The following is a 15,493-nucleotide window of genomic DNA, read 5'->3' on the forward strand; positions in this document are numbered from 1 at the left end:
GAATGTTCTGCAGGACTGTTTTGTTCCTTTTTTAGATGTTTCTTGATGCAATGGGTGTTTTCCTTCTTTCCTATTTCAATCCAATATCAAATATTTAATCTTGATTGTCCCTTTGGGAGGTATTTAGCCACATAAAAGCAGAAAAGAAAATGATCTATATTTAATACTATAAATGTCAACTTAGAAATAATATTAACTTTAAAAAGAAATGTTTTTAAAGAGGAGGCTTACTTTGCCCCCTGAAAAGAAACTGTAGAACCACATGGGAGTGGGAATTGCAAAGGAAAAAAAGATGCAGTAACATCATGATATATACACCATACTGAGTGAATAAAGGACTGTTCCGTAACAAATACAAATTGATTCCAGAGAAATAGCTAACATAACCCATAAATTTTTGTATGTTCATTGGACAACAATGCTAAATGTGATTGAGCATGGCAATTTTAGCTGAGTGATGGAAATTTGAGTCAACGTGATCTGAAGGGCTGTTGGCTCCTTATTGTTATCCAGGATAGTTACTATTATTTGTTTACCTGTTGGAGATTTAGGACACATTTTTTTAGTAATTCTCAAGAAACCATGCATATAAGTACATAGCTGCTTACAAAAAGAGATACTTGTCTTATAAATCTTTATGGTACAGATTAATCATGGATACGGCAACCATTCCTATTTCAAAGTGCTTCAAAATTAACTAGGTACACATAAATGTATCCCATCAGTTCATTCTTAGGAAACATTAGGAAATCTCTTTAGTCCCATATTACTAATCAGTTTTTTATTTATTGTAGCAGCTGGTTTATTACAATCCACATATAACTATTTAATTATCAAAACACTGTAGTAGTGTCTCTAAGATCCTTAAAATTATATCTGTGTGACTATTCTGCCATCTAGCTTCCAAGATCATGAACAAAAACTATAAATGCATTTTGGAAAAATGTTCATAAATTTACTTGAAATGTTTATTAGCTCAGTGTGTTTAGAATATTGACTGTTATGTATGTTTGAAGGAAAGCCTATTTGACTATGTAATTATTTTACTTAAATTTTGCATTAATTAGTTTACCATGTATTTGATGAAGTAGAAAACTAGTGAAAAGCAGTGGTGGGAAGCAAAAGATACTTTCTATAAATTAATGCATTCTGATTTACATTTACATTTGGATTAGATTGCGCCTTTGCGCCTCTCCGTGGCAGTGGATCCAGGAGGGCACCTTGGTTTACCGAGGAACTCCGGGAGATGAAGCGCCAAAAGAGACGCCTAGAGCGACGCTGGAGAGCTAGTAACTCCGAATCTGACCGAACACTATTAAGAGCCTTCATTAGGACTTATTTAGTGGCGATACGGGCGGCAAAATGTGCACATTTTCCCGCTCTTATTGCATCCGCAGAATCTCGCCCAGCCGCACTGTTTAGGGTAACCCGCTCCCTCTTGAAAGGTGAGAATGCGGGGGAACCCTTACAGGGAAGGGCTGAGGAGTTCGTTCAGTTTCTGTCAGACAAAATCACTCAAGATTCGGGCAGACCTGGACTCCACTTGGGCAGTGCCAGTGGAGATGCCGAGGGAGGGTCTTGATCAGATTTCATGGAATGAGTTCGAGCTTGTCACTCCTGAGGAAGTGGACAAGGCCATGGGAGCGATGAGTGCCTCCACCTGTTTACTGGACCCATGCCCCTCCTGGCTGGTTTCGACCAGCAGGGAGGTAACATGAGGCTGGCTCCAGATGATTACAAATGCTTCTTTACAGGAGGGATCTTTCCCGCAGCCTTTGAAGGAAGCGGTGGTAAGACGCCTCCTCGAGAAGCCTTCTCTGGACCCAGCTATTCTTAAGAACTACTGTCCTGTCTCCAACCTTCCTTTTTCGGGAAGGTTGTCGAGAAGGTGGTGGCGCTTCAGCTCCGACGTACCTTGAATGAAGCAGATTACCTAGATTCCTTTCAGTCTGGTTTCAGGCCTGGGTACAGCACTGAAACCGCTTTGGTAGCACTGACCGATGATCTCTGGCGGGCCAGGAATAGGGGACACTCCTCTATCCTAGTGCTCCTTGACCTCTCAGCGGCCTTCGATACCATCGGCCATAGTATCTTTCTGCGACGGCTGGAAGAGGAGGGAGTGGGAGGCATTGTTTTACGGTGGTTCGCCTCTTACCTCTCCGACAGGTCGCAGTCGGTGTTGGTCGGCGGGCAAAGGTCGACCCCTAGGCCCCTTAAATGTGGTGTGCCACAGGGTTCGGTCTTGTCCCCCCTCCTATTTAACATCTACATGAAGCCACTGGGTGAGATCATTCGACAGCATGGAGTTAAATACCATCAATATGCGGACGATACACAATTGTATCTCTCCGCCCCGTGCCAGCTCAGTGTAGCGGCAGACGTGATATGCCGATGCCTGGAAGGTGTCAGGATCTGGATGGGAGTGAACAAACTTGCACTCAATCCTGACAAGATCGAGTGGCTGTGGATGCTGCCCCCGAAGGACAGTCCAGATAGTCCATCCTTAATCCTGGGGGGTGAGAATTTACACCCCTCAGAGAGGGTCCGCAACTTAGGAGCCCTCCGGGATCCACAGCTGACATTGGAACACCATTTGTCGGCTGTGACCAGGGGGGCCTTTGCCCAGGTTCACCTGGTGCATCAGTTGCGGCCCTATTTGGATCGGGAGGCACTTCAAACGGTCACTCACGCCCTTGTCCAGACTGGACTACTGTAACGCGCTCTACATGGGGCTGCCCCTGAAAAGCGTTCGGAGACTGCAACTAGTCCAGAACGCAGCTGCGCGAGCAATATTGGGTGTACCAAGATACACCCACGTTACACCTATCCTCCGCGAGCTGCACTGGCTTCCTATTGGTCTCCGGACGCAATTCAAGGTGCTGGTTATTACCTTTAAAGCCCTACATGGCTCAGGATCAGGATACCTGCGAGCCCGCCTACTGCCACATACCTCCCAATGGCCGGTGAGATCCCACAGGGTGGGCCTCCTTCAGATGCCGTCAGCCAGACAGTGTCGGCTGGCGGCTCCCCGGAGGAGGGCCTTCTCTGTGGCTGCTCCGACCCTCTGGAATGAACTACCCCCAGAGATCCGGACCTTGCCCACTCTCATGGCCTTCCGAAAAGCTGTTAAAACCTGGCTATTCCGGCAGGCCTGGGGCTATTGACCTCATTTCTGAGGTCCAGCCCCAATCAGATTGGGTGCATGTGTGATGTTTTTTTAATTTGTTCTTTTATTTTTATTAATCATTCTTCTTGTTTTGTAAGCCGCCCGGAGTCCACTGGGATTGGGCGGCCTATAAATCTATTAAATAATAATAATAATAATAATAATAATAATAATAATAATAATAATAATAATAATAATAATAATAATAATAATTCATACATTCGCTTTAAATATCCTCTTTTTTCTGGTTCTGAGTTGTAGTAACAGGCCATTATGGCACGGTTTTCATCTGCACTATATTTTTGTCGTTTTGTTGGCTGGTCCACTTGTAGCCCACTTGTCGACGGATGTCCAGGGACCCCAACATCCGCCGCGGCCCTTGTTAACCCGCGCGATGACCGATGCGGTATGGAATTCTTATTTGTTTTTTTCACCATATTGTATGGGTTGGTGGGTTTTTTTTACAGGACCAGATGCCAACCTGACCCCAACCTTCCTCCTTTCTCATCCGGGCTTGGGACTGGCAACGACGTCCTAGGCCCCTGGGTGGGGCCCGACTAGTAACCAATGCCAAATCCGGCGAAACAACTGGCCGCTGTGATACAATTGTATAATAATAATAATAATAATACATTTCATCTTAGCTTGGAATTGCATATGAACATATGTGATCAGTGTTTGGTTTGGGGACATAATCATTTTTGATGAATTTATATCGTAATTTGATTTCAGCCCCCAAGTTTTTTTTAAAGAAATCTCCAAATCAAGAAAGCCAGATTGCCCACAGCAGATGTCTCTTTATTGTTGCTTACCTTACTTGCCCTCTCTCTCAATGCATCTAAATTTAAAAGCAAAGCGTGTGTCCCAATTTTATGTGTGCATACGATTTGGAGAACCTGGATCCTGTGGCACTTTCCCCCAAGTGGAGAACCTTTTGTTTGTCCTTCTGAGATTTACATAATTTACACACCACACTGCATATGAATAGCAGGTGTCACATCCTGTAATTTTAGGGAGGGCAGGCAGTGTGATTCTGACCCTCTGCCATCTTTCTTTTGAAGCAGCACAAGATGATTTTTTTTTCAGATAAAAGCCATACTTGAGGGTCAATTTCTTCTTCAACTGTAAGCATAGTGGTCCCTAACAAAAACTAAAACTGATTCGATTTCATACATATTTAAAGTTCTACTTCATGTAGCAATTTTTGGAGATATGAAGAGCAGTGTTTGTGAGCCTGTTTGTCTGTGATTCAGCAGGTGGCAGTACTTAGCTAAGTGACCTGCCTCAGAAGTTAACAGTTGAGACTAGTATTTATGACAGACCAGTGAAGTGGAAAACTTGTCCTGCACTTAAGAGTAGTCTTGTTCCTACATCTCCCCCCCCTCCACTTCTGAAATTAAAAGTTACCAATGTAGTTTTTTTTTTACTGTATACTATAATGGTATGTTTTTATGCTTGATTTTGTAATAGAAATATGCTTGATTTTGTAATAGAAATATGGTTATGGGTTGATAAGCCATTGTCAAAATCCTTTTGTCAAAGCTTTTCTTTGGACCAAGCTATTCACTTGTACCTAACTGAAAGCAATATAGGCAATATGACGCAATATAATGAGATGCCTTGAAAAAATAAAACAAATTCCTTATATTTAATAAGACATAAAATGTGTTCAATGTTTTGTTATATTAATTCACTGTCAACTGTCAATTAATTCACTGTCAACATGAAGAGCGGCCAGTAAAATTGGGCTCAGAAAAGTATTTTGAAATAGGACAAATTCTATGGGTAAGATGAGAATTCAAAACCATACAGAAATCTCTGGACACCCAATTGAATTATAATGCAAATAAGGGATAACCACTTGACTTTAGCCCTGATAAAAACAGTGCTCCGCTTGATTAAATTGATGGGGACAAAGAGATGGATTTGACTACCTGAGAACTGATATGTTCAAACATCAATGGTCCACTATACGTTTTTAGCATTTACCGATTATATAATTCATCAAGTTGTGGTAAAACATGGCTGCATATCCAAGATTTTGAAGAATACTGTAGCCTTTGACTTGAGCAAGCCATTCCCTGCCCTCTCCTCTGCTGCAGTTCAATTTTATAAGTTAATTGCATATCTCTAAAGGTTCTTCCATACACATGTAACTGTATCAGCAATTTACAATATCAAACACTGTGCTCAGATCCTCAGTTATATTACAGCGCTTCTATTCTCTTTTCAGTGATTGCTTCTGGTGATATATAGAACCTTTAACTATAAATTCAATCTTGAAGTAACTGTACATGTCCTGATGACATTCATTTCCTGTGTTCCAAGAACATTATCACTTGATATTGTTGGAAAACACTACAACAATTGCTGGCTATTAAATCCTAGCCCCAGATGAAAGATTTTAAGGACACTCCAAGCAGTTAAGACTTAAGTGAAACTCCCTTATGACTATCTGAATTTATCAAGTTCTATTGCCTCCTTAGTAGACAAGCTGGCATATTTCAGCAGGTGGCAGCACCTGGCTATCTTGGCAGAGGTTTGAAAATAAGCAGGAAGTGTCCTCATTAACACTTAGATCTTCCAGGAATCCCAGGGCTATAAGGAAATTGAAATAAGGCAGTGGCAAGCCACTTTTGTACTCTTGGCAAGAGAACTACATATATTAAATTTTAGTTACAATGTTAAGAAACTTAAACTTTTTCATTTGTTTTTCAGAGGTACATAATGGTATACAGCAGATTCATAGATCACAACAAAGGCAAGCTTTTATTCACGATTCTTTCCCTAAAATTGGCACAGTAAAATTCAGGATAGGAATGAATAATGCATTATATAGGCTATTTAGTAAATCAGTCTTCTACCATTAGTGTCTATTATTCATGTGAGATTACTTTTAATATGTTTCATATGTTTTTGATTGCCTCAGTACAGTTGGTTCTTACTTTAACAACCATTCATTCAGCTACCATTCAAATGGCATGAATGAGTGGTACTTACAATTGGTCCCGAGTTCTGGCCACCACAGCATCCCACAATCACAAGGTGACCATTTGCCAGCTTCTGAAAAGTCAGTAGGGAAGCTAGCAGAGATCCCAAATGGTGGGCTTGTGACATCCTCACAACCTGCAGTGATTTGCTTGAAGGCAACCTGAAATGCCTGAATTTCCATCACTACGTAACACAGTCATGTGATACAATTTATGATCTAGTTGCTTACTGACAGCAATCCAGGTCCCAGTTGCCATTAACAGAGGATTACTATATGCCTTAAAAAGGTGGACAAACTCTCAAGACTAAGACTCAGCTGCATTTTGACTGCAAGGACCAAAAGGTGTTTGGGGGCACATCATAGTACCTGAATCCAACCGCTTAATGTGGTTTTTCCAGTTTTCCTAAGATTGTGCAGTTGTCCTCCAAAGCTGCATCACTTTTCTAAAACAAATGTATTGAATTTAAAGAACTGCGGACAGGAGCCACATGCACACTTCTGCATCTTTCTGCCTTTGAATCTGAAGCCCAGCACAATTCTCCATGTTTACTCATGACCCCCAATACCCCACCACCAATTGCCTGATATACCAATGGTGCAGTCACTAGCAAGTTATTGAAAAGCCTTTGCTGCGAGGTCAAATGACTACCCCATTTTCTTAGAATAGAACCTGGAGTACCAAATAGGTTGATTTCTGTATATTATGAGATTATGGTAATTGGGCCTTTCAAGAAACCATCCTCTCTTTGATATCTCATAAAGCCTTCTCAGAGGAGAAATTAGAATTTTATTATGCTGTTATGTCACTTTTCATTTCAATTCCATTCTCATACGGAATCATACATGTACATTTTCCAACTGAGCATCAGGGATTTATTTTTTAAATGCTGTTTGATTTAAAAGTTGAAAAAAGATAATTCAAACAATTCAAACATATTTCATAAATAATACTGAAGTAACCTTCATATCAATAGGGTTTCTTTACCATCATTTGCAGACAAACCAGAGTAACTTCATTTATACACAATGTAATCATCATTGGTGGCGCTACATCACATAACATGGAAAAGAATAAAATCTATGAACCAGAAGAGTTGCAGGGAGAGACTTGAAAGTATTTTGGAAGAGCAAGATTGTAATAAAAGCAGCTTATATTCTACTTGGTTGGGTTAATAAGCATCAGTATAAAGTATATATAGAAATTAAGAGACTGAATGTTCCAATATTCTAATAGAATGTTTTTATATTATTTCTGTGAGCTTTGATAGAAATTGCATTTTGTTCACAATAGCTGTTTTCCTTTTTAATGAAAGGAATCAGCATGAGAATGAAAACAGAGTTGTAATTTAGATTTTTGAAAAGATATAAACTACAGAGGATTACATTTCAAAACATTTGGTTTAATATTTTACATCTAAAGATTAAAAAAAAATTATTTTCTTCAAATTTCTTTTCTGTTCATTTCCCATTTTGCACAACCAGCTATAGATAAATATAATCTCCAAAACTATTTTATGGATCTAAAATGAAGCAGAGAGTTCACTAAAAATTACTGTATTTAATATGAGTTTGTAAGATATCCATTAGTTTTTCTCCCTCTAATATGGCTCAGGGTTTGTTTTATTACAAGAAAATATACTTTTGAGTTCTCTCTCCTACAAAAATTCTGAACAAATAATTTGGGGTCTTTAAAAATTATTTCCTAATTATAAGTAAATTTTAATATTCCAAATGTTTTGATCAACTACTTTATGAAATGAGTATCATGCTCACAAACTTTTTTTGTTATTTTGCCTGACTGGTGTTGGTCCATAAGATATTCATAAAATAAGCAGAGAAATCCAACTCAAACTACATAGCATTTAAGTGCAAAAATGAGTGTGTGGGACCATATATGGTTTATTAATTGTCACGTATATAGAATCCAATTTGTACAGATGCTTTTACAAGTACAGCTCAAACATGTATGACTGTGATTTTCCAAGTATGAATAGACTTCATCTCCTATAATTCCTAGAATGGATAAAGTTTAGAAGTAGGTCCTATGCTTCTCAAGATCCTTAAGATCCAGATTCCCAGCAGCGGGTTTATAGGCAGGAGAAAAATGCATTCAGAAGCAGGAGAAAAATGCATTCATTTACTTAATAAAAACCAAATTACATATACCAAATTTCATAACTTATTTCAAGCAAGATTGAAAAATGTCAAAATTAAGAATTTTGGACTGCTACTGATCAGAGTAGGACTAATACTGAGTTAGATCCAATGACGTGAGTCACTGTGAGACATCTTCCTATGTTTACTGTCCCCAATTGTTGTGAATACGCAGTCACTGATGCTATCACATTTCAAATCCTCTGAAGAATGTGCACCATTTGCTATTAGATCATTTAAATACTTCAGTATAAGCAGCCAAGCAATTATGCCAGGAAATGCAGAATTTGAATTTGCAACAAACCAAAGCAGCATAAGCAAGGATGAGGGATGCTAGGAATTATAATTCAACAACTGAAGAACCAAGCGAATTCATGGTTTAATTTTTAAACAATGTTAAATACTGATTTCACATCTTTTAAAGTAAACAACTTCTAAATAAATTGCTTCATTTTTACGGCATTATAGGGAATATGTTTAATTTAATGAATTTAGGCAGCAAGCAGTTCTGACATTGGAATAAATTTCCACTGAATAAAGGATTAGAGCAGGGGTGTCAACTGGTGGCCCGTGGCCCGTGGCCCAAGTGTGTCACATGCAGGCCATGCCCACCTCAGCTCCACAAAGGGGAAAAAATATTGTGAAATGTCACATGATGATGATGTGACGCGGCAAGTTTGACACCTGTGGATCAGAGTATTACGGCTGTACAAAGCATGAAAAAGAAGTGGTTTGCAAGGTATATTAAGAAGTATGTCTCTCAAAGAGTTACAACAGTTCTGTAACCGCAAGGCTTATATGGATGTTTCAAAAACTAAAGCCTTTCTCAAATTCCATCCTAAACCCTGAATCTCTGTGTATGCCTAAATTTATATGGCCATGCATCTCACACAAGTGATTCTGAGCCACTTGCAAAGATTAAAACAAAATGCTAAAGTAATCTCTAAACTATGCAAGTTATTTTCCCTAGTAAATTTCTACAGCTCTTTCTACAGTAATTTAATTACAATATTTATGTTCTACATATAAAAACAGGAGACATGAATATCTTTTTGCTTGCTTTCTTATTGCATAAATCCCATAGCTTCTTTTTTTAATTACCAAGGTTCTTTTTGTTCAAGTTTCTCATTGCTCAAGTTTCTCATGTTAACTTATTTCAGAGATTGCTGTGAAGCTCTATCTTCCTTCATGATTTCTGAAAGCTTCTATGTATCATCAACATAAAACATCTACCTTGGAGTTGAGCAAATTTTGGTCCTCCAAAGAGGTTTCTTCAACACCTGTGTCCCTTCCTATTAGCTAGCATATGCTATGATTACTGGGGCTGACCTTCAACAACATCTGGAAAGTTACATACTGCCCATCCCTGTTCAAGATGAAATCCACAGGTTTCAGATTGTTGTAACTGTCAAAACTATATCTCCAAAGAATGCTTTGTTACTCAATGCTCTATATATCTGAAAATTATGACATCTACATCTGCGTTCAGGATAGATGACACTGAACCACGTCCATACTTTGATTGTTAGAAGAGCAATCTGTGGTATTTTATTAGTCTCGCCAGTTCCCATAAACATATTTAGTCACACCCTGCCTTCTCTAACCCATAGTAATATGTGAACTCAATATCTGCTTCATCTTATACATTCATACATCATTTAGCACTGTTTTATTATGCCAATATAAAGTAAATAAAACTTCTTTATAGGTTTCCTATTTTAGCGTTATCAGTTGTTTTTTCAAATAATCTTAATTGATAAATCCTAATCTTTATACTCAGACAATAGCCTTTAACTTTTTAAATATCCAGACATGGTTGCATTTTTCTTCTTCTTCATACTGCTACCTGTTTATTTCCCTATTTTCCAACGTTGCTTATCTCTGAAACAGCTGTTTTATCACTTTTTCAAGTCATGGATATAGGACCATATGAAATGAGGTACAGGCCTCATTTTTGCAGCCTTCTATAACCTTTGCTAAAAATGACATACTACACATACTAAATGAAAACAGTGTATATACTCCAACATAAACATAACAATTCAAAAAAGTTTTTTTTTAAAAAAAATACTGAGGTGAAGGGACAGAATGCTGGCTCATTGATTTATGTGACTTAGTTTTATGTGGTATCATAATCCCAATTCTTAAAACTCCCTCTCTCTTAAAGCATGCCCAGATCTAAGCTGGATATTTTAAATCTTCCAAAGCATCCTGATACATGCGGATTCTTGGAATTTTGAAAAAAACGCTGTAATCTGAAAACGTATTTTTACAACTGACCACATAAGAGCATTTATATAAAGTATATCTGTTCAACAGAATTTTCTCCAGGTTGGTGCTTTTTGAGGGTTCCTCTCACATCCTGTTTGGAAATGAAGAAAATTACAGTTTAAAAGAGCCCCAAATTCAGAAAGAATGGTTTAATGAACTGGCCATAGCTATTTTTAAAAGTGTAATGATATACTTCTACATGACATTTTTATTTACCCCATTAATGATCAAATAGTGACAAAAGAAAAAAAAAATGTTAACTGAATAAATTTAGCTGTCTTTACAAACTTTATCCCATTATCCAGTGAATAATATAAAAAGTTCTCGTACAAGGAAAGCAAGGGTCAGACTTTTTGGAAACTCATTATTATCTTGGATATAGATATATGAAAAGATTGTCCATCTCCGTCTTTTTAATTTAGCCACCACTGCTCCATAAAATGGAAACCAGTAGGGAGGGAGTGCTCACTCAGGAGTAGAATTCCGTATCTTGGTATCACCTAGGCAGATACCAACAACTCTCATGGGAGAAAGAAAGTAAAGCTAACTATAATGCATCATGTTTCAAACAAACTGCTAGAAACATTTTCTGTACAAGTTTCTTAAAAAAAATATATAGTTCAAATAGAGTAAGTGCAGGATCAGAACTTGGGGACTTTTTTTAACCACTCACTTTTAAAACAAGGACTGTATCCAATTCATGAAACTACAGAATGTGAAATTTCACATTAAAAAAAACACCCTTTCTTCCGTTAAACATTGAGAGCAAATGTAACAAGCACTATGGCTTCAATACATAACCACAAACCATCACAACACCATGAGTAAAAATGTCCACATTCTGGGAGGAAACTAACCCTTTGGGAGGAAAGATAGAATTACTCAATGGAATAAACCAAAAATTTCTAGCTTGATGTCATTCATAGGTTTTGGACTTCAAATGCCACAATCCTGAACAAATGTACTGAAAAATTGGGTTAAGCTTAGAAACTCCTCTGCCTCAAGATTCCTAGTTAATTTGCTCCCAATTTAAGATGATATAATTTGCCAGAATATAATTAGTAATGTTCTGAAATTTACTATAGTCATTATGGAAATGCTAACTCACTGCTCAAGTTTTTTTTTAAAGATAAAGCCTTACACTGTCCATCTAATATGTTGGCAAAATAGCAAAACTGACACCACCATAACTTATTTTAAGCAGCACTATACAATTTTGTCAACTTGTGGTTTAAGAAAAGAAAAAAAATACCAAAGGCATTTAAGCCTTTAAGAACACACAAAATGAAGTCACAAAGAAAAGACAGGTAACTTTGGTGGAACATCAGTGAAAACTTGCAATTTAAACAAAAAAGGATGGTGAAGAATTGCTGAGGAGTGCCCTTGAAACAGCATCCAGAGGTAAATTCAGAGTGCACCATATGACTAACAGGTAAATTGCTTATGATAAAAGGAAAAAAATGCTTGCATTACTGTTTACCAGTGACAGCTGCTGTCAAGAATCATCCTTCTTGGTATACATGGATCTGTTGAACTTCTATTCTTATACCAATGTGAGTTGAAAAATGTATTGAATTCAGGTTTCTTCCTATTAATTCAGTCCTCTATTGTTAGTAGTAAAATGTCTTGTTAGTACTGTCACCTATAAGTGTAGCTCTTAAAGGTCACAATAAGCAACATCGTTCTTTAAAACTCTTCTTATTCTTGCTGCTTTTTTTGCCATTCTTGTCTTTATTGTCTGACATTTTCTTGGATCTAATTTCTCGCATCAAATCAAAAAATACCTAAAAAGAGAAAAAACTAGACTGTATTATCAGCATTTAAAACTGGCTTGTATAAAGAAGTAGCGCATGTTTTAAATGAATGCAACATACTAAGAAAAAAGGTAACAAATCCTTAAACATATTGTTTAATTCACAATAGTGATTTTAAATGGCTAATTTTAACCATGAAAAATTTCTTATACAGGTAGTCCTCAACTTATATCCACAATTGATCACAAAACTTATGTTGCTAATCAAGACAGTTTTTAGGTGAGTTTTGCTCCATTTTACCATTTTTTGCTACTATAGTTGTTAAGTGAATTACTGAAGTTACAGTTGTTAAATGAATCCAGCTTCCCCATTGACTGTTGTCAGACCTTTGTCAGAAAGTCGCAAAAGGTGATCACATGACCTCCAACACAGTACCCATCGTAAATATGAGTCAGTTGCCAAGTGGGGATGCTGTAACAGTCGTAAGGTTGAAAAATGGTCATAAGTCACTTCTTTCAGTACACTGTAACTTCAAACTGTTAGAAAACAAATGATTATAAGTCGAGGACTACCTACCAACTATTTGGAGTTTGGTGCAGAAAGCACAGGAACTCTCTGGGATAGAGCTACGTCTAGCTATAGCGAGGAAAAGAAAACCTGAAAAAACAAGTTGAATTTGCATATTCTATTATTTGGAGTTTGGCAACCAATTCTCCTTTACGACCACTTGCAGCAACCCACAGTCAGGTCACCGTGATTTGTTACATTTTTGTAACCTTTTTTCCTAGCATTTATTTCCACTTTCCAGCAACAAAAGGGACCACTGGGGGAAAATGGAGCTGCTTAATGACTATGTTTGCTTAACAATTGTCATAAAGTAGTCGTAACTTTGAATCTGGTCACATGATGTCTTGATTTAAATACTGCAATGATTTATTACCATAATTCTGAGCTCAATTACTGTCATAAGTCAAGAGTTGTGCTAATATGTATAATTACCAAAGATATCCTTCTATTTACAAAAAGTAGCTACAGTTCATTATGTCACCATTTCCTCAAGTTCTTTCATTAAATCAAAGTGGTTGATAACCCTTATAGTGATTACTCTCAGATCTTCCATCAGATGTGGAGATCTCACAAAGTGCCAAATTCTTTTGTCTTACGTTTATATACAAGTACATTTTTTTAAAATTGTCAACTGTGATCTGACAGTCTCATTTATGAAACACTACTGAAAACAAACTTACTTTACCTTATCTACATTTGCTCTTGTTTTTGCTGATGTCTCTACATACTGCACCCCCCACTCTTCTGCTTTACTTCGAGCAGCTTCTACAGGCACTTGTCGACGGTCCTCCAAGTCTGATTTATTTCCCACTACTAGTAATGGTATTTTATCCTCTTCAGCTTTTACACGGAGAATCTGTTCTCTAGTATAGCATATTAAAAGCAAAACAGTAAATATGGCCTTAATCATTATTTCCTACTAGGGTGTAAAATGCATACATGTCAGAAGCAAAAAGTGTGGTATGTAGTGTTACATTTCGGACTATACTTGTACAGATGCTATTAAAATTGATGTGCTTTCTGGAAGTATAGTTATTCTCTGCTATTTAAAAGAAGATACAATAGCACTGGGCCTCTTCAGATCAGCATTTATTTTAAAAAGCTTCTTCATTTTGTTAAGTTGTCTAGAACAATAATAAAGCAGTCTTTAAAAAATAAGTCTAATAATTTGAACATTCTATAGGCATTTATAGTTACTGATTTACCTCCTTGCAGCAAACAGTCTGATTAGCGCAAGGAGAAAAAAAATCTACCTCTGCCTCCCAGCAATTTGCCTCCCGATCATCAGCTGTTTCAGGCTGCAGGGATTGCTATAACCTATTGCAGCCTCCACAAGCCCCATTTGCTGCAAGGAGGTAAATTGCTGGGAGGCAGAGGCCAAAGGGTTGGGGCTGGTGGGTGGGTGGGGCTACATTCAGTGTATAAGACACACCCAAGTTTTCACCCTCTTTTAGGTGGGGGAAGATGTGCCTAATACGGTATCTGCTCTACAAAAATGCAGTCCCCACAGCCACATTTAATCAGTACCCTTTGCGTCTTCAAAGGAAAAGTATTTTCCTGTTCAGTTTAGCAGATGCTCAAAGCTTAATGTGTTCTGGAAATAAAAGGAAAGATAGCATCTTTCTTTTGGACACATTGTAGATTCAATCAAAAATCAAACTCCAATGAAAACATCTAGAGAACATATTTACCTAAATTCTGCTGTGGCTGTAAATGATTCATGCTCAGTAATGGAGAAAACTAAGAGAAAACCTTCTCCACTCCGGAAATAGTTGTCTCGAATAGCTGCATAATCTTCTTGCCCAGCTGTATCCAGAATATCTATTTGGACTTCTTCACCATCTAGAACAACTTTTTTTCTGTAACTATCAGCCTTGGTTGGTTCATAGTCTTCAACAAACTAGAAAGCATAAAACAACACTTAGAAATAAGTTTCTAGCACTCCTTTGAACAGCAAATTAAGTTATAGATAATGCCTTTATATGCAATTAACAAGAATGCCTATTTGCGGCTCCAGTGCATATAGCGCTGAGATAAAAATGTTTCCTTCATTTATGTGTTAAAGATCTGCTTCAATTAATAATCTAGGGATCAAAACAATGTACTCTTATTTTTTTAAAAAAAAAAAAACCTTGTAGATTTTATGTATAAATTCTGCTTTGGTTTATCGTGAGTAAAGGAAAATATTTATTCTGGAAGGAAAATTCATGAAAGCCTTTCATGATAAATCTATTGCCATTAGAATTTGTTCAAGCAATTCTAAGTCTACCTCTGAAGTCCTAAGTATTATTCATCTTGAGATTGCAACCCAGTCAGATATTATGCTTCTCCCACATTAGCATGATCCATAAAATGGGGTAAAAATTGGTATTAATAAGCATTTGTACTTTGTATATTCCACTCATGGTGGGATACTGGAAATAATATGCTGACTTGCAAAGTAGTCTTTATATTGGAAATCCTACCTTACACAGAGTGAAAATGTTTGGAAAAAACTGGGTTTGATTGTGCTCAGGGCATACTAGTCAAAATATGCCAAAACTGACCCAGGTGTCTTTACTATTAGTAGGAAATGCTTCATGTAGCATG

General features: G+C 37.4%; 1 protein-coding gene across 5 annotated transcripts in view; it reads right to left on the reverse strand.

The window, feature by feature from the left end:
- RALB (RAS like proto-oncogene B) overlaps positions 1–15,493 on the reverse strand; it is a 46,397-nt gene that overhangs the window by 17,915 nt on the left and 12,989 nt on the right. For 2 of the 5 annotated variants that reach the window (XR_015696292.1, XR_015696291.1), the window contains exons 3-5: positions 14,596–14,804; positions 13,590–13,767; positions 12,064–12,367 (exon numbers count right to left, since the gene is read on the reverse strand). Coding sequence is in view for 2 of the 5 variants with exons in the window: in XM_087712119.1 (XP_087568245.1) it covers positions 12,248–12,367; positions 13,590–13,767; positions 14,596–14,804 (507 nt within the window). In the remaining 3 variants the exon portion in view is untranslated. Of the gene's footprint in view, positions 1–6,922; positions 12,368–13,589; positions 13,768–14,595; positions 14,805–15,493 lie in introns of those variants that run through there. The other 3 variants (XR_001313152.2, XM_087712119.1, XM_014059539.2) reach the window with 3 other exon arrangements.

Source organism: Thamnophis sirtalis, unplaced genomic scaffold (genome assembly GCF_051295495.1).
Source record: "Thamnophis sirtalis isolate CommonGarterSnake01/CBP01778 unplaced genomic scaffold, rThaSir2_p1.2 scaffold_1, whole genome shotgun sequence".
Lineage (NCBI taxonomy): Eukaryota > Metazoa > Chordata > Lepidosauria > Squamata > Natricidae > Thamnophis > Thamnophis sirtalis.